At 40.1% G+C, this 22,190-nt stretch overlaps 1 protein-coding gene across 2 annotated transcripts; it reads left to right on the plus strand.

The window, feature by feature from the left end:
• Positions 1–15,451: 15,451 nt before the first annotated feature.
• Positions 15,452–21,930, plus strand: LOC311606239 (uncharacterized protein). 2 transcript variants are annotated; one of them, XM_084797380.1, is made up of 2 exons: positions 15,452–15,576; positions 19,360–21,930. In XM_084797380.1, the coding sequence occupies exon 2, from the start codon at positions 19,627–19,629 to the stop codon at positions 21,706–21,708; it is 2,082 nt and encodes a 693-aa protein (XP_084653506.1). In that variant the 5' UTR covers positions 15,452–15,576; positions 19,360–19,626; the 3' UTR covers positions 21,709–21,930. The 2 variants fall into 2 exon arrangements, with proteins under 2 accessions (XP_084653506.1, XP_084653505.1); XM_084797379.1 differs by having other exon boundaries at positions 15,459–15,648.
• The last annotated feature ends 260 nt before the right edge of the window (positions 21,931–22,190 follow it).

Here is a 22,190-nt window from a genome sequence, read left to right on the forward strand (position 1 = left end):
CTACTAGACTTGATGGCTCCTGAGCCTCAGGGATTATAGATGTGTAGCATCCTCCCTAGCTTCTGTATGGGTTCTGGGGATCCTTACTCCAGTCCTCATGAGTGTATGGCAAGCTGTTTCCCAGACAGCCATCTCATCAGCCTAGTCTGAGCATATCAACAAGACTCTATTTACAAAAAATAGTAGGCTGTATTCTAGCTGGTATATGATTAAAATCTTTTCTTTTTTGACTTATAAGTTTGTATAACTTAAAGTAACAGGAAGAAATTCATACTTAGAAAAAAAGAAATATTTAGAACAATATAGTTCTAGGCAGGTACTTCTTTTAAAAAATGTCTATCTTATAATTTAAGCCTAGATAGTGTTATTTGCTGGACTGTTATGACCAGCCTACAGGTAGTCTGTTTACACGGGAATATCATTTAGAAAAATTATGGACACAGAACCAAGTCATGTACTGTAATACAATTCCAGTTAAATCAAATAATATCTCTCAACACTGATGGATCATAAAAACCACTTTCATAAGTGAGCCCAAGAGACAAAGCAGAAGCATTCTTCCACATATTGAGTGTGTCATCTCAGACATCTTGTAATATGCTAGTCTAGAACATGATTTCAATGCAGTGGTTTTCTTAGTGCAAGCGCAAAACTGATTGGCAAGAATGAGACATCGGACATAAGTCCACTTAAAATATCTATAAATAGTTGTAGTTGGTTGGGGGAGGGGGAGGTTAGAGGATCTGTCAGTGACAGAGCATATACCTAGTAGCATAGAGCCGTGGATCTGAATCCCTCAGAAAAGTACTTTAAAATGACAGGTTTAAGTTCCTCAGTGAACTCTGATAGTACTGGTGGCTCGGATCTATAAACAGTCATTCAAAATAAGCAAGCACGCTGACTGGCTCTGTGGCACTCTGCATTAAAGGTCAGGAGAGAAAGCAAACACAATTACAGTGCAATGCAATAAGAGTAAACCTAAATATCCTTACCTTTTTTTTTTTCAAGAACCTTGAAAACCACAAAGCCCTCAATGTTGATATGATTGAATGCTGAGGGGCATTTAAAGTTATTGCAAAGTGGGATTATACAAAATACACCTGGGGTTGACTGTGAATCTTAATAGATTTGAAATGCTCTGGTCCTGTGATGTATCCTGGCACCTGGGGATCTTAAAGCTGGCAGTAGAATAGGAGATGAGAAAAGGCTTAGTAGTCATTCATAATATTATCAAAAGATGAATTCAATTCAATGCACGTACTAAAATGAATTTTTCTTTGATCTTTTTTTCTGAAATCACAGTTATTATATGTGGTTTCACTAACTCATGCTAGACAGATCTAGTTGTCAGATTTACTTTTATTTCAATAATGAAAATCAAGAAAAAATGGTCTGCTCTATATTATAATTTTTCCAGGAAAACTTTTCAAAACATTAGTACAGATGAAAAATGATAGCATTCTTGATAATGAAATGGTACAAAATGAATACATATTCACTTAGCCACTTTAAAAATTCTGAAGATATATCGATTGCATTTAGTTGTATTTGCCACAGTGCATACGTGGAGGTGATGGAATAGCCTAAGGCAGTCCGTTCTTCTCTCCTTCCACAATGAAGGTCCCACGGGTCAGCTTGGCAGCAAGCACCTTTACCTACTGAGCTATCTCACCAGCCCTAGATACTTCATAGGTTTAATACTCAGGTGACAGAGCTGGAAATAAGAATTCACTAGTCTCTCGGGCCCAGTGCACTTTGCATGCTAATAAGTTACCATCTTGTTTATAGAAAAGAGCCTAGGTGGGAGATTCTCAGGCCGATATGAATTTCAAGTACGCGACTCGCTAAAATTGCAGTAGTTTCTCAAGGAAGCTAATTGATACACATGTGCTTTCACTGTCAGCAGGGGAATGAAAAGTAGTTCCAGGGGATGCAAGATAGAGAGAAAAGTGATAGTAACTAAGAAACTATTGAGTTGCAGGTGTGACTCCCCCATTATATGATCCACTTAACTTCGCTCTCTTGACTTACTTCACAAATGAGGAAAGCTCAGCCCACCAGGATTCAGTTGTTTGAAACTACCATGTGGGAAGCTTTGAGCCAGCACCTGAAGTCAGAGCTTTTCCCCCACTTTCTGTGTCACTTCTCAATGGGCCCAGATCATTAGAACTTGGCTCAAAGCCGCCGTTCTTAAATATTTCCTGATGAGGATTTTTTTGTGTGTGTATGTGCAGTTTGACAAATAGCGCAAAACCATGCTTTCAACTCCATGCAATAAGATTATGTAGACATAATATTCTATATCACTTTAAGAAAGAGAAAGAAGGACAACTTTTGGACGATGGTGAGAATCAGAAGGTCTCTGATTTTTCTGATCTACTTTAGCTGGGTAAAAAAAAATTTTTTTTTTTTGAGGAATAGGACTCAAGGGAACCATTTCAACATGCCATGCCTATCTGATTCCTGAGCCACTGGTGGATGCCATCTGTGAAAAGGCTGAGAACCTCCCATGTGAAAATCTCCACACAACCTACTGTCCTGAAAGAGGGACATCAGCTTTGGTATAGAAACAGAACTGGAATAGAGAGCTAAAGACAATTGCCTAGATTGTGGTGCATTCTGAACTCATAGAGCTATAATAAAATTAGTTATGGATTTGTTGGGAAGCATCCTCCTGGTTAGTATCTAATGGAATAGTGAGTGTTCGTTTTCTATTCATTACCCTTTGCAGGAAGCAGAGGAAGCCCCGAGTGAGTGAAATCCTAAACAAATGTGTATCATTGACATGGGCACAGCCATGACAAAGACCAAAGCCTTTGATCCATTCGAAACCGGCAAAGCCGTTCATATTATGGCTTGACAAAGATCATAAAGCTTTCCTTGGTGGTTCAAGTATAAGTGTTTATGGACTACTTGATCAGTGTGTGCAAAAACCAGCAACTGTAGCTTCCTTCTCCTGGAAGCCTCAGACTTCTCAGCTACAGAGACCTCCTTCTGAAGACTGCACAGCTCCTCTCCCTGTTCTGTACACGGTAAACGGGCTCAGGTTCATGGCTGCTGGCATAGTAGGTGGCTCTTCACTAGTGTGTCCGCTCCACCTCACCCCTGCTTTCCTCTGTCTGTGTGGCTGTCTTTTCTTCATTTTCTTGCTCTCCCTAGTCAGGTTTCCAGGACACAAACAACACAGGATGTGGCCATTTTTTTCCTCATTGTACTAAATACCTGATGAAAAACAGCTTAAAAGAGAGAACAATTTATTCTGCCTCACTGTCTTGAGGGTTTGGTAGGGCGTGTGGTAGAAAGACAACAGCTTCCAAGAACACATTCTCAGCAGAGCCCATCTCCTGCCTTCACTTCCTGCCAGCAATTCTGTCATATTCTGAGTTTCTCCAGGGATTAATCTACTCATTAGGTCAAAGCCTTCATGATCTAATTGTTTCTGGAAGCACCATAAAAGACCCACGCAGAGAAATGCTTTATTGATCCCAATCCAATCAAGATGGTTAATCAAAGTTAAACATAACAGCCATAATAGTCTCGTGGGGGCTGCTTTAACAAGTTATATAAAATGTGTGGCTAAAACCAAATTTACTCTCTTATGGTCCTGTGGTTCAGAAGCTCAAAATAAGTTTAGGTGGGTAAATTAAAGTTGTTAACAAGGTGCTTTCTACAAGATCTTCAAGAAAAAAAAATCTGTTTATTTGCCTCTTTTAGTTCTTGAGTGGTGGTTCTCAATCTGTGGGTTGCATTCCCCTTGGGGGCCACATATCACATAGCCTGCAATATCATATATTTACATTATAAGTTATAACTAGCAAAATTAGTTAGGAAACAGCAACCAAATAATTTTATGGTTTTAGGTCACCACAACATGAGGACCTGTATTAAACAGTCACAGCATTAGGAAAGTTAAGAATCACTAGTCTAGAGCCTGCTGGCATCAGCCTGTTTCTTCAGATTCAGATATATACATTATTATCAGCTAAGCGTTCTTTTGTTCAGTTTGGGAATGATTTATAAACTGGAAGAATGCAGCTCCCTTAATATTAGCTGCTGAGCTTTGAGCGCTCCAGCTCTCAGCTCCTATTGTTTGCTCCTGTTCATCACTTTCCTCGCCAGCAAAGCCAACAAGCTACTGACTGTTCTCAGTTGCCCGCATCACTGTCTGCTGGCCCCACACATGGTGCAAGTCACCCTTAGTATTACTAGCCTTCAGGGCAGGCTGCTCCCCTGGAAATAAAACTGCAGGCACAATACATTGATCCAAAAGAGGCCTTATTAGCATAACAGGCATCAGTGCACAGAATGACATGCAAAGGGCAATAGAGTGCTGCGTACGTAGATGGAGAGAACGGCTCATGCAGAGTCTCCATCCGTAAAAGAGGGGGGGATCTTTGTAACCCCAAACTGAGGACATCACCAGTGCCTGCGGAAGTCTGGTGGACTTTGGAGCAGGATCATCTGGGATGGATGGTCTTAAAGTATCTCAAGTTCCCGTGGAGACTTGTCCTTGACAAGTCTCAGCATCCTCATATCTCTTTCTGACCTGGACTCTTCCATCTCTCTTTTTACCTAGAAGAGTTTTTATGATCATGCCAGGTAGTAGAAAACAGTCTCTGCATTTCGAACTCCTCAAAGCACTCCCTTCTGCAAACTCCTCTTTGCTGTGTTAGGTAACATTGGCTTGTTCTTGGCATATGAATTAGATGTCTTTGAATCTACCAGCACAGTAGAACTTTCACAAGTTCTCCTAGTAGGAAATGCATTTTCAGGGAGTTTGCAGAATGTTCTCTTTAGATCCTAAAGGAGAGGTTTAATACAACCTTTCACACCCACTTTGCTTCTCATGGCAAGTGGGTAGCAGCCACCTCCAGGTGATGGCAGCTGATAGTTCACACAGATCCCAGTGTGGAAAACAAATGCATCCTAAGTCCAGAAATTCACAAGTAAGAATAGCAACAAATAAAGATCAAAATAGCTACTGCAAGGCGTACTTTCAAATCCCCACATATTTCTCCCTCTAGTTCTACCCTCAATGATATTCATTAACAACTTAGATACTTGGCTGTTGAAACATTCAATAGTCTATACTTAACCAGTCTCCTCAGAAACGTACCTTCTCCACTAAGATGGGAGACCATCAAAACCAAAGACGGAATAAAGAGTCAGCATGGAACTTGGTTCGTATTAGATATCCCATCTATATTGAATTAGCCTGATAATTTCTCCTCAAAATGCACTCTATTTGCACAATGCTGTGGAGAGCTGCGAGGTGCCGCGCCTTAACATGGCGCAGGCTTCCGCCTTCCGCCACCCCAACGGCGAGCGCTCTCTAAGATAAACAAGTCCTTATATGGCAAAAGGCTGTGCAAGGGTAACTGGTGATCTGATGACGAGCAGTCCTGCTCTGACGTGGACCTATGAGGAGGTGGCACCTGGCATGAGCTGATTGGCTCTTGAGTTGTACTTAAGCTTGGCCCTTCCTTTCTTCGGGGCCATTCCCACTGAGCTTAATCCTGAGTAAAGATCTCGAGAAGAAGTCTGGTTGTTGGTGTCTTATTTCCGCTGGACGGTGCGGCGCCGACACAATGCTTTTAGACTTTGTTACATATATCGTACTCATTGCATCTGAAATTTCTGTGAAGAAGGAGTCTACCGATTTTGTGATGTGATGTGTGTGTGCGTGTGCCACATATTAAGTATGTGAATAAGGAAAACCATCCCTTTCAGCAAATGGACTGTAACAACCAGGTCCTCCCACGTCTGGCTAAGCTCCTGGCAGAGACATTGCACACATATCCTTGGGAATTTTGGCAGGGTGAAGGTTCAGCCTCACCCAGAGCAGAATGAAAGATGGTCACAGTTTGTTTTTTGAGAAGCAATTGGCTATCTTAATGGTGTCACTGTTGAATGGCCACAGTTACTTTTTCCATAATGAAAGGTCTAATTGTTTTGGGTTCCAGCTTTCATTTTCAAGCTGGCTTGGGGCGTTAGTGTCTGTCTCCATTAGCCTCTGCTGGAAGCTATTTGTATGACACTATTGGTGCCAACTGCATTACAGAAATGTTGATGGCCAGTATTTCGGCCCATGATAATTGGTTGCTTTCAATGTTAGATGTGCCAAGCTGTTAATTAGCTTGATGTAAGGACGAAGCAACCACATTTTATCTTCATTCCAATCTGCCAGCATTATCTTCTTTTAACATAGATCTCTGTTCAAGTGTCTTTGAGAAGTGCTTGTTTTCACAAAAATAATCATCCTGGATTAGTGAATTATGAACAGCTGTCTATTATCAGAGTTGCCTTAGCTCATTACTCGAAGCATGAACCACAGCATTACTGGTGCGTAGAGAATCTACCGGAAGCTCTTTGCCATGCTTTGACAGCAGCTCTGCCCTTCAATGGATGCTCTGGGACTAACACAATTTCACTATTCATAGGACTTTAATGCCTAATGGTTTCCTGATTGGCAAAGAAAAAGGTACATGTGTCAGATCTCAAGAGAAAAGAAAAAGATCTTTGCATTTTCTCTGCAGATGTATTGATTTTTCTGTTTCCGTGTGTCCATTCTAAAAAGTCTCCAGTGTTACGCACAAGTTTGATTATAATGACCCTGAACCCACGGGATTTGGATTCCTAATGCATGTTCCTGCTTTTATCAGTCGTTGCACTGACAGATTTTCAGATTGCACATTGAATTTGCTGAGCTGGCATCTAGGCAAATAATCATTAAAAGTTAAGATGGAATGGATGGCTTTGACAGTGAAGTCCTTGAGTGACGAGTAACTGGAGTCACACAAGTGATAGCTGCTCTTCCGGGAGAGATAATCCATGCCATATAATGCCCCTACTAGGCAAACAGCAAGTGTTAGAATCTTAGTCAAAAATAATGGTGAAAATGCTAAGAAAATGACAATGATAATATAGTGGTTGATGTCACCAAAAAGAAGTGTAATGCCATGTTCTCAGATTTAATTATTATTAAATTATCACAACAAAAATTTCTATAATTAATGAATTTGGACAAAGAAGCCAGGTATCCCATATTCTAGACCTGCTCAGCACACTCATTTTTACAGTCTTAATAGAATGAAACCATTTCCTGGCTACCAGTTTCCTAAATGATAAAATGGAAGGGTGGGGAGCTAACTACATATGTATACATGAAAGCTTAGTGTAATGAAAGAAATGCTCTGAAGATGTACTGTCATCCTAAGTGCCTGACTTGCACTTATTGAAAGTAACTGTATTAGACTATATTTTGGTAAATATACCAAAGCATGAAGGCTTTTAAATACTAAAATTCTTTTGAAATTGTTATGGTAAATGTGTATCACATTCTGGTTTCAAGGAATTTGTAATCTGAAGTTGGAAATGTACAAACAAGTTTGCGGTCCTCCTCTCATCACAGTGTTACCCGCCAGGATGGCACGTCCTCGCTGTCATGCGCTGCTCCAGGCACAGCACAGCCCTTTTCTGCTTCTTCATAAGGAATGTCCTCCTCTCTGCACACAGAGATAAAGACATCTGCAAATCACACGTTCATTAAATGATGGCGCTGAAATTCAAATCCTGAGCTTTTGGGCACTAGATTCCTCCCGTCTTACCTCTATTTGTCTCTTTTTAATTTTATTGTCATAAATGTGTTGCCTTAATTCAAAGACAGTATGTTTATGTAATCTCCAGAATTTCAGACATATTATTGCAGTTTATTAGTTATTACAAATTATTTTATTTTCTAACCCTCTTGTTCTTTTTAATTTTAAATCATTTTCTTTAACTATTATTGTTATACACACACACACACAAGTATAACACTCAGAGTAGATTTATTTTTGCTTATCTGTATCATTTTAGGGCTGACAACCTGGTATTATATCAACAATTAGGGCGCTTACTTCTAGGGAAGACTCATTATTCTTTTCCTCAAGGTCATTAACTACTGGTAGCTCTTTATCCAGGGGTGGGGCCTTTGTCTCTCTTTTGAGAGGATCCCTGAGTCTTAGGTGCAGCTGTTGTGTTATAGATGTTGAGACTGGGTACCTCACGGTCAGTTGGTCCCTGCATTTTGACTAACTGTGGGTTACTGTAATCTGCTATCTGCTACAAAATGAAGCTTCTTTCATGAGGGATGAGAGCCTCGGGTTATCTGTGAGTATAAGGTTGAGTATTTACAATGCATATTGGGATTATACTGATGTATAAAGGTGGTAGCAGTGGTCATAAGCATAAAAATACAAGGCACTGGGGCATCCTACAACACTGACTTTGCCAGAAAGGACTTCAAAAGGAGCTGTAAAACCTAGCAAAGAATTAACTAAGCAATGAAAGTTAGCAAATGTGATCTGCAGATGAAACGAAAGGAGGAAAATTCATTTATTATTTTATGTAGCTTCTTCTTGAAATATGTGGGGGTTTTTTTTGCTATGAGTTATCTGGTACAGAAAATCAAAATATGACACTTCTTACCTGTGTGCTAAGAGGAATCTCATGGCCAGCCAGCTGGGAGTCCACAGTGCAAAGTCACTGTCTCAGTTTCCCTCTGAGCCAGAGAGGTGGGTGGGAATGTGAAGGACCTGACGATAGTAGGTAGGCACAGGTGCCAAGGTCACTCTAATCCAGTGAGGACTGCTTTATGGAGGTGGCTTTGCATGCAGGCATATTACCCCATCTAAAGTATTTCTACAGTAATGAATCTGCCGGATGTTGGCATTTAGGTTTCCTCTAAATGATTTGGGTCACTGATCTTTTTTCTTATAATATTCCTTTCTCTTGAAATCTTCTTACAATGTCATGTCTAGTTTCTTTATCAACTGTTGTACCCTTTTTTTTTTCCTATCTCAGAGTTGTTCACAGTTATGTTCTTTTCACCTGTGTCTTTTGTACTTTTGTGTAGCATTTTGTTCAAATTTTTTATATAAAATAGTCATTTACTTGCTTTTCCTTTTGTGTTGCAAAGAATACGTGTAAAGCCACCAGCTTGTGTGTAAGCACAAGGTTGGTCCCTTGAAGCTTTACTATATAGTTAATTGTGACTCATTACATAAATAGTGCTCGCCCAGTGATACACACAGAGGAAAGTGTCTTTACTTCACCATTTTTAGTCAAGACCTGCTCTTACTTTTTAATCACTATCTTGGGCAGATATTATACCACTTCTGATTATTAAAATTCAGTCATTTTATATACTTTTTCACAATTCTAGTGGGTTTAGTAGTGATATAAGTAAAATAAATCAACTCAAGTAACCATGTGAAAGTGAAAGATATAATAACACAAACAGATCATTCGTCTATGAGGAAATTAGACACTCAAAATGGTCCAAAATAAATTGTGCCGTGGTCTAGCTTGCTGTATGAAATTTATAAAGGTTTCCTTAGAGGAGAATAATCTTTTGGAAGGCCACAATCACATAGATTAATAAACATAAATGCTGGTTACACTCTAGATCATAGTTTTGAACCATTTTCTGCAAATGGATGAATAGAAAATATTTTCAGATTTGCAAGTCATAACTTTGTGCAGCAGCCACTGGGTTCTAGACTCATAGCAAGGACTCAGCGTAGACACAACAAACAAAACTGGACATGGCTGCACTCCAATCAGACTTTGTTTTCCAAAATTAGTTTGCTGGTCTTTTATTGTATTATTGTGTATGACAGAAATATTAAGAAAAGGAAAGAAATTTTGGGAGGAATATGCATAAGCATTAAAATAAACATAGGATGATCATATTGAAGTTGTATTCAGAAAGAGGAGATCTAACCATTGAAATTGATGGAACTATTGGACCATGATTTCAATGACATTGAAATATTTGCTTTCCATTTGACTCTTTGACCATGAGAAATATTGGTAGTGCTATTTCCATTTTTAGCAATGCTTGAGAAATTTATGGCTTAGGAAGAAAATTAATTCTTGGTGGAAAGTGGAACAAATTCCTTCGGGGGTAGAGGCAGCATCAGTCCAGGGACCAGCTTCAGTTATCAGGATGAAAGAAGGTTTATGGATATGGACCCTGCTTCTCAGGCTTTTTGCATTCTTCGACCACTGCGGCTTTTGTTGCATCTCCTTGCATGCTGACGTAGCTGTTCATAAGCAGCTAGGTGATTCCAGGAAGTCTGGATAGTATCCAAGCCGTGCTGAACTCCATGCACACTGAGGCGGTCATCTACTTGTAGAGTTCACTGGCCTCCATCTTTCATAGGAGTCGCTCTCTTCTCTTCCATCCATTTTCTTAACAATGCATCTCCTGACACTATTTATGATGCGGCAGAGGTATAGCCCGATTGAAATGTGGATGCATGCTTGGCTTGAAGTGACTGTTAGTACACTCTGAGCAAATGTGATGAATAGGTTTTGTGTTTCTCCTGGTGCCTCTCCATGTAAATTGATGACTGCTGCCCAGGGGAATGAGCTGGGCCTGAAAACACGAAGAGAGATTAGTTTAAGTGTGACAAGGCCATCATCTATAACGAGGGACATATATCACTGTCACATAAGAGAACCGTGGTGCCAGGAAGACCCCTACTGCCTATGGGTGGTCTCTGACTCCATGGCTGATTGTCTAAGCCTTCTTAGCTCAACTGCACTTGTTCCCTCCAAAAAAACACTCTCTATTCAAATATGACAAAATAATTACTACTACCATTTGGCTTTGAATGGCTCAATTATGGCTGCAGTCACTTGTGTTAGTAATTACTAAAATTACGGTTTGGGCCTAAGGCCAGTTCTGTCTTTCTGCTCCTCCCCATGGAAGCAAGGAAAGACACTTTTATGAGAAAATAGATGGTGATTTCAAGAGCCAGGTTGTAACAATTCATTTTAAATGACCTCAGTCAATGAGAAAATAAAATAAAATAGTCTGGCTGAGAACAAGGTTGGATTTTGTTTTAAATGCTCTTTAAGAAGTCTGGCACCCTAAGACCATATGGTGGGATTCCTTGCATAAGTCTAGTCTCTGCAAGTAGGAAGAACAGCCTGTGTTTTCCTTGTATAGTCTCGTCATTGGGCCTACCCCGTTAGAACTTCTCCCTAGTTGGTTGTTATTTGACCCATGGTATTTTGCTTTTCCTAGAGCAGATATTCTGGATTCTTAACATAGCCTTCTAGAAAGGAGAATGTACTGGGAGTGGTGTCGATTTTGGGGGGATTTGGGAGGACAGAGTTTTAATAGATTTAGGGGCTTTCTCTGTGTTTTGTTTCTAAAATTCCTTACTAGACAGGAGCTGACACCTACTCACGTAAAGAACAGAGATGCCCAGGGAGGCTCCTCCAGCAGCAGATGAGAACAAATGCTTAGCATTTTTATGGGACTCCTGACTTTGAGGAGGAGGGCGTTTCTGACTCATTTACCTGCTTTTGGGACTTTTTCCACCTGTTAGGTTGATGTGTCCAACCTCAATACAATATATTTGCTTCATCTTATTATAATTAATTTTTTCCTGTTTGGTTATTATCACTTAGAAGCCACTTCCTTTCCAATGAGAGGTAAAAAGCAAGTGAATCCAGAGGGAAGAGGTGGTGGGAAGAAACTGGGAGGAGTAGAGGGAAGAAAAAACTATAATCAGGATATATCATATGAGAAAAGAATCTAGTTTCAATAAAAGAAAAAAAAAGAACACAGATGACTTTTAAATTCTAGTAGTCAGTTTTCTCCTAAGTAGCTTTGATTAATTAAGTCACTTAATACTCTTGGTTTCTTAATCTCTAAATGGGAATTAATGTTAGGACTGTCTATCTTGTAGTGTTTGTGAGCCTCAAATGAAGCATCAAAAAGGAAACATAAATCAAAATGTGACAAACAGAAAATAGCTAAAAGAATGGTCTGCTGGTTAGATTTTTGTTATCAACTTGACACAAACCAGAGTCACCTGGGAAGAAGGAAACATAACTGAGTAAATGCGTAGGTCAGATTGGCCTGTGAGCATGGCTGTGGATCATTTTCTTGTTTTCCAATTGATGAAGCAGGACCCAGCCCACTGTGGGCAGTGACATCCCTAGATACCCCCTATATAAGGCTGAGCAGAATCCAGAGAGAACACACCAGTACGTAGCTTTCTTTCATGGTTTCTGCCTCTGCCCATGCATGAGTTCCTGCCCTGACTTCCCTGAGTGATGGACTGGAACTTGTCAACTGAAATAATGGATGTATCCCTGGTATTATGAGGCAAATAACCCTTGCCCCTTGCCCCCAGCGGATTTTGGTCATGGTGTTTAGCCCAGCAACAGAAAACAAACTAGGATACTTGGAAAGTATTAATTCAACTATATCAATAACCATTTTAAATGTGAGGGTCCTAACTAGACCAAATAAAATGGGCTCTTAACGAAGACAGAAAACTAAGACCCAACTATATGCTATCTACATGAAACCCAGTCTAACCATGAAGATTATATTCAGAGGGAAAGGGTAGTGAATGATATACCATGCTAACAGCAATCAAGAGAAAACTAAAATTGCTATATCAATTTGTCAATAAAGCAAATGTCAAGTCAAGGAAAATATTCAGAGAGAAAGGGATGCATTGTTTATGGTAAATATCTCTGTCCTCTGTAGAAATATCTACCTAACAATGGGGCATCAACAAGTATGCAGCGTAAGTACTAGAACTGCCAGGAGAAAGGGGCAAACACAGGATTACAGCTGGAGATGCCCAGAGCCCCCTTCTATCAGTAACTGATAGATGAAGCAGGCATAGAACCAGTAAGGCTATGGGTGGCTTGGGTTCTACGTCAATCAACTTGATCTATTTGACAGCTAAAGAGCAGTCCATCTACCAGCAGCAGATTGCACATTCTCATCCAGCTCACATGGAAAACTCATCAAGACAGATAACACCCTGACACATAAAATATACCTTGGCAAACTTAGAAGGGCAGAAATACAAAAGAGTTTGCCTTCATTGCACAACGCAGTCAAACTAGAAATAGATGACACAAACCTGCCTTGAAGATCTCCCCCATATGTGGAGGACAAGGGACAGAGACGTGGAACATGACATTCACGCGGGAACTCCTACTTGCTTGGGATTTACAGACTAGTTAATTGTGACTTCCAAGTTAACAAATTAATATGTTAAGCAATCTATCTTTAAGCAATAGGTTGTTCTATTGGTGAAAGTGTTAGAGGCTTGAAAAAACTTAGCCTGCATTTGTGAGACAAATTCATTTAGAACTTTTATGTAGTCTCTCTCTCTCTCTCTCTCTCTCTCTCTCTCTCTCTCTCTCTCTCTCTCTCTCTCTCTGTGTGTGTGTGTGTGTGGTGTGTGTGTGTGTGTGTGTGTGTGTGTGTGTATGTGTGTGTGTGTGTGTGTGTGTGTGTGTGTACACAGGTACCAAGGCATGAGTTAGAGGCCAGAAGACAAATTCTATGTAGTCAGTTGTCACTTCCCATCTGGGTGAGGCAGGAACTTCCTTATTTCTGTTGCTGTGCTGAGCACTCCTGGACAGCTGGCCTGAAAGCTTTTGAGTGATTCTCTGGTCTCCAACTTCATCTCTCTGTATATTACACATACACACCACTATTTCCCTTCCCAAATTTTAAATGTGGTTTCTGGAGATTAAACTCAGGTCACTGGACTTATGTGACAAGTGCTTTTACCTGCTGATCCATCTCCCCAATCCTCAAAAAAAATTTAACACAAGATTTGTTGAACAACTACACATAGGGCATCCTTCCATGCTGGAATTATTTGAGGCAATGGAGACCCAGTGGTACAGAAACCAAAGATATCATCCTGTCTTTGTGGAGCTTATATTCCAGTCAGCAAGGACAGAAAAGAAACAGACACATGTAAGCATAACACATGGTGGTGAGTGCTAACAAAAAAAGAAACGGATCATGGTCCAGTATACAGGTTAAGTGATTAAAACACAAAGAAGTCACTTAAATTACTTATCTAAAAAATTTCAAACAAAAAAAATCTCAAAATATAAGCTTAGATTTTTCTGGCTTCAAACTTCTCATCTTTTAGCTGCTTATACTTGGTTCTTCTCACGAACGTGTGTGTTGTGGGCTTTTTGTTTTGCTTTTGTAGAAGAACTGATCAAGATATAGTGAGTAATGTATCTCCAACTCTAATAACCTAACACTATAGATATGGTTCTTAACTGGGCAGGGTGGGCAATAACAGGAGATACTTCTCCTTGGAGTAGGGTACCACCTGTATCTTCTAGGAAGAGACTGGAGACAGTACGTACCATCCAACAGCATGTGACAAAGAATTATGTGTCCCAACTCATAGAAACTGCTCTAAGACCACAAATAAAGCCAGATGATTTGCACTTCCAAGTACATAACTGAGGACTGAGGTCACCAAAACAAAGGGTCAAAATTCTAGCTCCCAGTGATCAGATGAACCATTTGGTATGGTCCTGCCATCACTTCCTCAGGGTCTTTCTTAACCCGATGCATCTTCACTTTGGGTGGTAAGATAGGAGGAGAAGGCTGGAGAATCACCCCAAAGCTCGTGGGCCAACTAGCCCGGAGCATGTGCCATGGCAGAAATAGCAAAAGAGACCAGGCCTCAGCAAGATGGAAGGAGAAAAACAACTCCAGAAAGTTCTTTTCTGATCTTAGTACACAGGCCTACAATGGAGCGTGTGCACACACATGTACACACACACACACACACACACATGCACACATGCACACACTCACACAAATGCATACACACACTCTCACAAGCACAGATGCGTGTGCGCACCCCACCCCCGACATGCACACACACATTTAAAAAGTAATACAGAATATTGCAGGAAACCCTCTCTAAGTAATACTTACAATGACTGTTCTATTCAGTGGCTATTAGGTGCCAAACACCTTCTCAGAGAAGCTTACCTGATTCCCCCAAATGTCTTTAATATTCATCATTTCATCCTGGGTCTAAATAACTGATTTGCCTGTATACCTACAACTAAACTAAACTACCACAGCACATCAGAGTAGTAGCAAATAACAAAGAAAAATCTTCCAATTTCATGATCTGCTAGCTACTATTAAGATATGAATGAGTAAAAGACATGAAAAATGGTATTTAAAACAATCATTTTGGTTGCCAAGATGTGAGTAACCCCACCTTGTATACATATTAACCTCTTCATTCATGTCTATCACTTAGAGAGAAAGTGACAAGTTTGTGATTAAATAATTTAAATCTAAATATCCATATAGTATGAGGGGGCATTCATGAATTAAGAAAAACTGCATTGCACTTGGTGTTTACTTTGAGTCAAGCTACTTGCTGGAGTGTTGCCTTTGATCTAGAGTTTGAATCTCCTCTAAATCACGGGTCTGAATCTTGTCTCATTCACCATTGCAACTTAGCATTACTTGCTGACTTGAAATGCAAGATGCCAAGCTTCAGGGCCCTTTCTCTTTAACTCTAGTCTGAAGTAGAACTTGCCCTGCATTCCGAATTCTGTCTCTAGGGAAGAGAACAGGCGACTCATGTAAACAAGTGCATTTACCAAGGAATGGATGCAACACCCGTCATTTGGCTTTTCAATATGAAGACTTGGTGGGCAAGCAGTATAATGAAATGAGTTATGTCTAGAATACAAAAACAAAGAATTGTAAGAAACTCTCTCACTTTTCATCAAATATTGACCTACCATCTGAAGTGCATTTTCACTGAGCGCATTATGGTATGACAAGTTGTCTGTACATAAGTCTTTGGAGATAGATTCTTCCAAGGTGGGAGTCTGCCATGGAATTGCATATAGGATTCCTGCAGCAGTTGGACATGGAGATACGTGTCCAGTTGGCCTCCGTGGGCATGGTGGAAAGGTTGACTGTCCTCTTCACTCCTCTGGGAACTTTGGGATGTTCTTCTGCACAACTGCTTCTTTATGTGGATCCATGGCGACCATGCTTTCTTACTATTTTCTCTTCCAACTTCTATTTTTTCCGCAATCATTTTTTTTTACAGACAATATTTCACACACATTTTTTGAAAGAGGTTGTTGGTGCTTGAGTTTTTGTAGTTTTATTTCCCCTAAATGTCTTTCTCTTAAAGCCTATAAAAATTTGATCTGATTCCTGAAGGCCACCTCCAGTGACTATGTAATTCTGGAATGGCATTTTGCTTTAAACAGTTCTTTGAGTTTATATTCATATTTTTAGTGACAATTGAAAAGGCACTCTATGCTTCATGGACTGTTTCACTTTGGTTTATTCTGGTGTGGGTTTCTTTTTATTGTTTGTAATTGGCCTTGATTATAATTCTAAGTCTAATGATTTACATAGTTTGCACATTCTTGAAAGACCGTAGCCCTTATCCTTTTCATGGCCACCTTTCCTTAATTCAATCTTAAACTTTCTCATTTCGTTTTTATTATCTTCACCTTCCAATTCGTCTTTTTTGCCTTTCTGATGTAATGTGTGTAATGGGTTCACATCTCCACCTTGCTTGTACTGTCTGTTTGTTCTGTTTAATTTTTCAATTATTTATAATTGTTATTTCTCTTAATCATATTTAACTGTGTTTCAAATCCTTCTGAATGCATACACATGCATACACACACATACATACCACCCCCCCACACACACATACACATACACACACATACACCACACACACACCACACACACACACACACACACACATACACCACACACACCACACACACACACACACACACACACACACACACACACACACACACCACACTACACCACACACACACCACATCTCATGTACACACACACCACACACCACACACACACCACACCACACCACACCACACACACACACACACACACACCCCACACACACCCCACCACACCATTCTCTTTTTAAGCCCACCTAGTTCATGCTTTTTTTCTGATTTTCTTAGGATCAAGTTTTTAGACTATTTTTTTCCTGTAGGTTTATTAAAAGCAGCCTATTTCTTGTTTGGTGGTGGAACAGCAGCAGCAGCTGCTGTTTGTTTGCTGTGTTGAAATGCGAGCTTCACAGATACTAGTAAGTGCTCTGCTAATGAGCTGTAGTTTCAGCCCTTTCTGTATTTCAAAATTTGGGACATGATCTCAGCTAAATTGCCCTGGCTCGCCTTGAATTCCTCTGTAACCCGGGCAAGCCTTGAACTTGTGAACCTTTTGCCTCAGCCTTCCATGTATCAAAGATTGTATCACCAATCTTGTTGCTGATTTTTAATTGTGAACTCATTTGAGGGAAACTTCTCATGAGACTCAAGCTTCTGTTGTGTGTTCCTGAGAGAACTTGTTTGCCTCTGCCAATTACTGGAGTCATTGTAAAATTAAAATTAATAATGCTACTCCACCTTTCAGAATGACATTTCTTGAATTTAATCTGCAAAAATGTTGACTTATTTCTAGTTATAAGTTTTCTTGCTGACTTCTCTTGGGGTGATATTTTAAAACTAATTTCTTTTAACATACCAACATTTGGATATACAAACAGAGGAAGGTGCTTTGTATTGGATGTTCAGCCTCAAACACCACCTATTCTTTGACCCCTGTCATTTGTAGTTGTCAGTTCTGACTATGAAAGCTCAAGAACACCAGATGTGGGCAAGGAGCAGTGCTCTTTGGATTCCAATATGCTTTTAACCATTTTATTTCTGAGAACTTTTCTCATGTATCATCCACATAGAGCTACAATATGTTATTCCTAGTGTAAGCTATATTGCTTCTAATTGCTTCTAGTTAACACCACTAGAATAAAATGATTAGTCGCTAAGAACCTAAGCTAGGTTTCATAGAGCTCAACATTCTTCTGCCTCAACCTCCCTAGGGCTGGCATGAAAAGTGTGAGCCACTGCTTTCTCAGAATACTGGGAATAGGGCTACCTTAGACTCAGTTATGACACTCCTCAGAATATACCCAGAAGGTGTTCCACCACACAACAAGGACATATGCTCAACCATGTTCATAGCATCCTTACTCATAATAGCCAGAAACTGGAAACAACCTACATGTCCCTCAGTTGAAGAACAGATAAAGAAACTGTGGTACATTTACACTATAGAATACTACTCAGCTATTAAAAACAAGAAAATCCTGAAATTTGGGGGCAAATGAATGGAACTAGAAATGATCATATTGAGTGAGTTGGCCCAGACTCAGAAAGACTCACATAGTATATGCTAAGTTATAATTGGACACTAGCCCAATGGGGATGTCCCCTGAAGGTCTTCACTTACCAGGAGATTGAGATAGATATGGGGACCTCCTACTGGGACTCTAGGTGAGAGAAGTATGGGAGAATGGGGGAAATAGAAGGATTCAGAGGGTCCTATAAACCTACAAAAAGAACATCATTATGGGCAGATATGGACCCAGGGGGGTCTGTTCAAGCTACTGCACCAACCAAAGACAATATATGCAGTAAATATTGAACCCCTACTTAGATCTAGCCAAGGGACAGGACATTGTCCACAGTTATGTGGAGAGAGGGGACTGACTCTCACATGAACTCTGGTGCCCCATATTTAACCACTTCTCCTTGGTGGGGAGGCCTGGTAGCACTCAGAGAAAGAGTAAGAAGGCTACCAAGATGAGGCTTGATAGGCCATGACCATTTGGTGGGGGAGGACGTCCCCTTCTGTCACAGACCTAGGGGAGGGGAATAAGATAAAGGAGGGAGGGAGGGAGGAACGGGAGGAGACAAGCAAGGGGATAAAAATTGACCTGTAGTCTGAATAAATTAATAAAATTAAAAAAAAGAAAAGTGTGAGCCACTATGCCTGACTGTCCAATAGTTTACAAAGTATTCTCTATTTCCGTGTTTAATTTAACAATATATTCAGCCGTCTTCTTTTCTTGGCAGAAATCCTTACTTCGTTTGATAGATGTCTACTATTAGATACAATGAACAAAGTATCATTCGCTCATCGTCTCTCTCACTGATGTTCATTTAGGTTCTTTCCATTTTTTCACTACCATTGAAACTGTCAACAAGTGTTACTTATTTGTATATCTAAATTAAAACCTTAGAATTAGAATTAGAGTGAGAATTGCCAGGTCAAAGAGAATGATGCTTAGCTTTCTTTAAATATTTAATTTTTAATTTTGATCTTTAAAGTTTAATTTTTGAGATTATAATATAATTACATCATTTCAATCTTCTTTCCCTCACATATACCCTGTTCCCTTTCTCTTTCTCAAATTCAGGGTTTCTTTTCTTTTAATTGTTAATGTGTGTGTGTGTTTGTGTATGTGTGTGTGTGTGTGTGTGTGTGTGTGTATGTGTGTGTGTGTGTATGTGTGTGTGTGTGTGTGTGATGTATTCCTGAGTAAATGAATACAATCTATTCAATCTGTATAATATTACTTGCATGTATATGTTTTCAGAGGTAATGTTTATTTTATTTTATTTGAATTTGTTTTTCAGAACTTGAAGACACTACTTTGAGAAAGAAAAAATTTCCAACATGTCTGTATCATCACTGCTTTATATTCACTGAGGATTCTGTGTATGTTATCAATAATTTGAGAGGTAGTTTGTCTCCTAACTCTATTCGAGCATTAATTCCAGACTGAGGATATTATAAACATAAGCATGGAGTACTTTTAATAGATATTTTTCGTGCCAGATGAGAAGCTGATTTGAAGCAATTTATTTTCTCACTCGATTCATGAAATATGATCTGTTAAACCAATGGCAACAGAGCTTTCATCTAACTGTGAGTGTCCTACCTGTCTGGAAGGTACTCAAAGTGAGCCTGACTGGAATTCCTCTTCCAGAGAGAGAGGACATGGCGCTGCATACTCAATATCAAGTAAGACATCTGTGCTCTCTCCCATCATGCAACGCTTTCTTTCTCAGTGTTGTTCTAACAGTCTGGAGAGCTCTGACAAGGAAGACTCCGTGCTTCCTCCTTCAGAGGAGGAAAGTTCTGTGGGCTTCTCTCAAAAGCAGAATCTCAGCCAGACGTCGAAGAATCCCAAACGGAAGAGCAAACCATTCAGAGAGATGACTATGCAAGAGCTTCTGAGGATGTTCGGACACAGTGGGAAGTTTCAACCTCACTCTGTGTCCTTGGGCCACCTTAGAGACCACGAGGTTGTGAAGCTCAGAAGAGCTATGTACGATTCTGGAATCCGGGTAAAACATGTCCATGGCTCTGGACTGGAAAGGCGCTTTTCGGCTAGTTATTTCGAAAGAAATCCCAGTAGCCTGCACCGCCTGATTCCCTGGCTGAAACGGGAACTCACAGCTGTTTATGGAGACTATGGCTACACGGTGAAGAATATTCTAGCTGCCATTCTCCATCACATGACAAAATTTAACTTGGATAGTGAATCCTTTATTCGTCTCCTAGAGCCTTATCTCCTTCAGCATACCCACCACTTTCTGCATGAGTTCATCAGTTTTGTTCATTCCTCTTACAACATGGAGACCTATGACCGGAGTGCGACCTACCAATGTCCTATTTCCACATGGATGAAACACAGGGACACTGCTTCAGCTCCAGTCTTGTGTTTGCCTGGGGATCTCTCCCTCATGGCATCTCAACAAAGCACAAAGCCGTCTAAGAACTCCCAGGTTCAGTGGAGTAAGACTGAGCTGAAGCCTCACTCTGCCTTGAAACAGTTTCCAAATGGTAATTATTCCTCAAAAAATCCCCAAATCTCAACAACCCATCGGAAAACAGCAAATAAACTGCATGTTTGGGCCAAAGACAAGCGGGGTTTAGATGATTTCAAGGGTGTGGTTTGTACTACTACCTCATCACTGGATTGGAATAATCTCAGGGAAAGCAGGCTAGACACAGAATATTGCAAAAATGATAATCAAGAGAAAATGACAAAGGTCACAACGCTGCTCCCTGGCAATGCCCAGGCTCTACAGCATGGTGAAAAAAGCCCGCTGCATACCTGTGTACCATTGGTAGAGTCTAATCAGGTACCACCAAGAAAATACATTATAACAGAAACAAATGTTTTGAATCCTGGCCAACAGGTACATTATCATAAAAAAGAAGTAGAAAAAAAGAAGCCTGAAGAATCTTCACCAAAGGTTTTTCAAAGTTTGCCTAGAGAAAGAACCTTGATAAACAGCAAATCCAGAGAAATTGGTCATTCTTGTAATTGTATCTCAGAAAATATCCACTCTCCTACTAAAAATGATAAAACGCTGGCTTCTTTTAGAAGAAAGAAGGTAGAATTCAACCAGTCCTCTCAACGTGAAGAAGTTGGTTCATACCACAGAACCCAGGGACGATCCAGGTCCAGGACACCGAGATTCCAATCTTGGTGTGTCAGATCCAGAAAGCAACCCATAAGCAGAGGTCAGAGTAATCTTTCTCTGAGGGGAAGTCACATAAGCAAGCACTTCACTGAAAATGTACGCTGTGGGCCTTCAAAAGAGAGCGAGCATGGTTTTGAAGTAGCTTGCAATGTGGCATCTTTGACCTCAGCCCACAGTGCCCAGGCATGTTTAACTGCTGAGAAGAGACACAACTGGGTGTCCACAGGAGAAGGTGATTCTCAAACTGGAAGATGGTGCGCTAGTATCTCAAGCCTACAGACCGAGAAACATCAGTCCCCAAATAAGCAGGAGATGAAGGAAAAGAAACTAGTTGGTAGAGCTAGGAGAATCAAAACACTTGGGGACAAAAAACCTAAATGCCACAGTGTGGGTACACAAACCACAGCTGAGTTCAGTGATCTCAATGATAAAAGACAAATGAATTGTCATTCTGACTGTGTGGGACTGCCTGCAGAAAGTAAATTTTAAAAAGAAAGGAATTGGAAACCTCAGAAGCATCTAGCCAAGAATGAATCCCAAAATAGAATCAGAAGCATAGAGATATATAAATGGTTTTGAAAGGCAAATTACTCTACTTAGCCATCAAGGCTCATTGAAAGTATGGATATAACCTGAAACATATGAAAATATTTCTCATAGCACGTTGTAACTAGGACAAAATATCTGATGATTAAAGTCAATGTTCATATTGGAGACAAATATACATTATTAAACTATTCATGTATGTAAATAATATTTCTGTCTGCTTTGTGTAAATGAGTAGATGAGTAAATGAGTAGGATTTGGGCCCTGTGTAATGACTCAGTGGGCAGAAACGCTTGCTGCCTGAAATCAACCCCTGGGACTCACATGGTAGAAGGAAAGAACCAACTCCTTCAAGCTCTCCTGTGACCTCTGGAAGTATGTCATGGCATGTACATACCCCCCACCAACACACACAAAAATGGAGA

The sequence above is a fragment of the Acomys minous genome (genome assembly GCF_964271855.1).
Source record: "Acomys minous genome assembly, chromosome: 1".
Taxonomy (NCBI): domain Eukaryota; kingdom Metazoa; phylum Chordata; class Mammalia; order Rodentia; family Muridae; genus Acomys; species Acomys minous.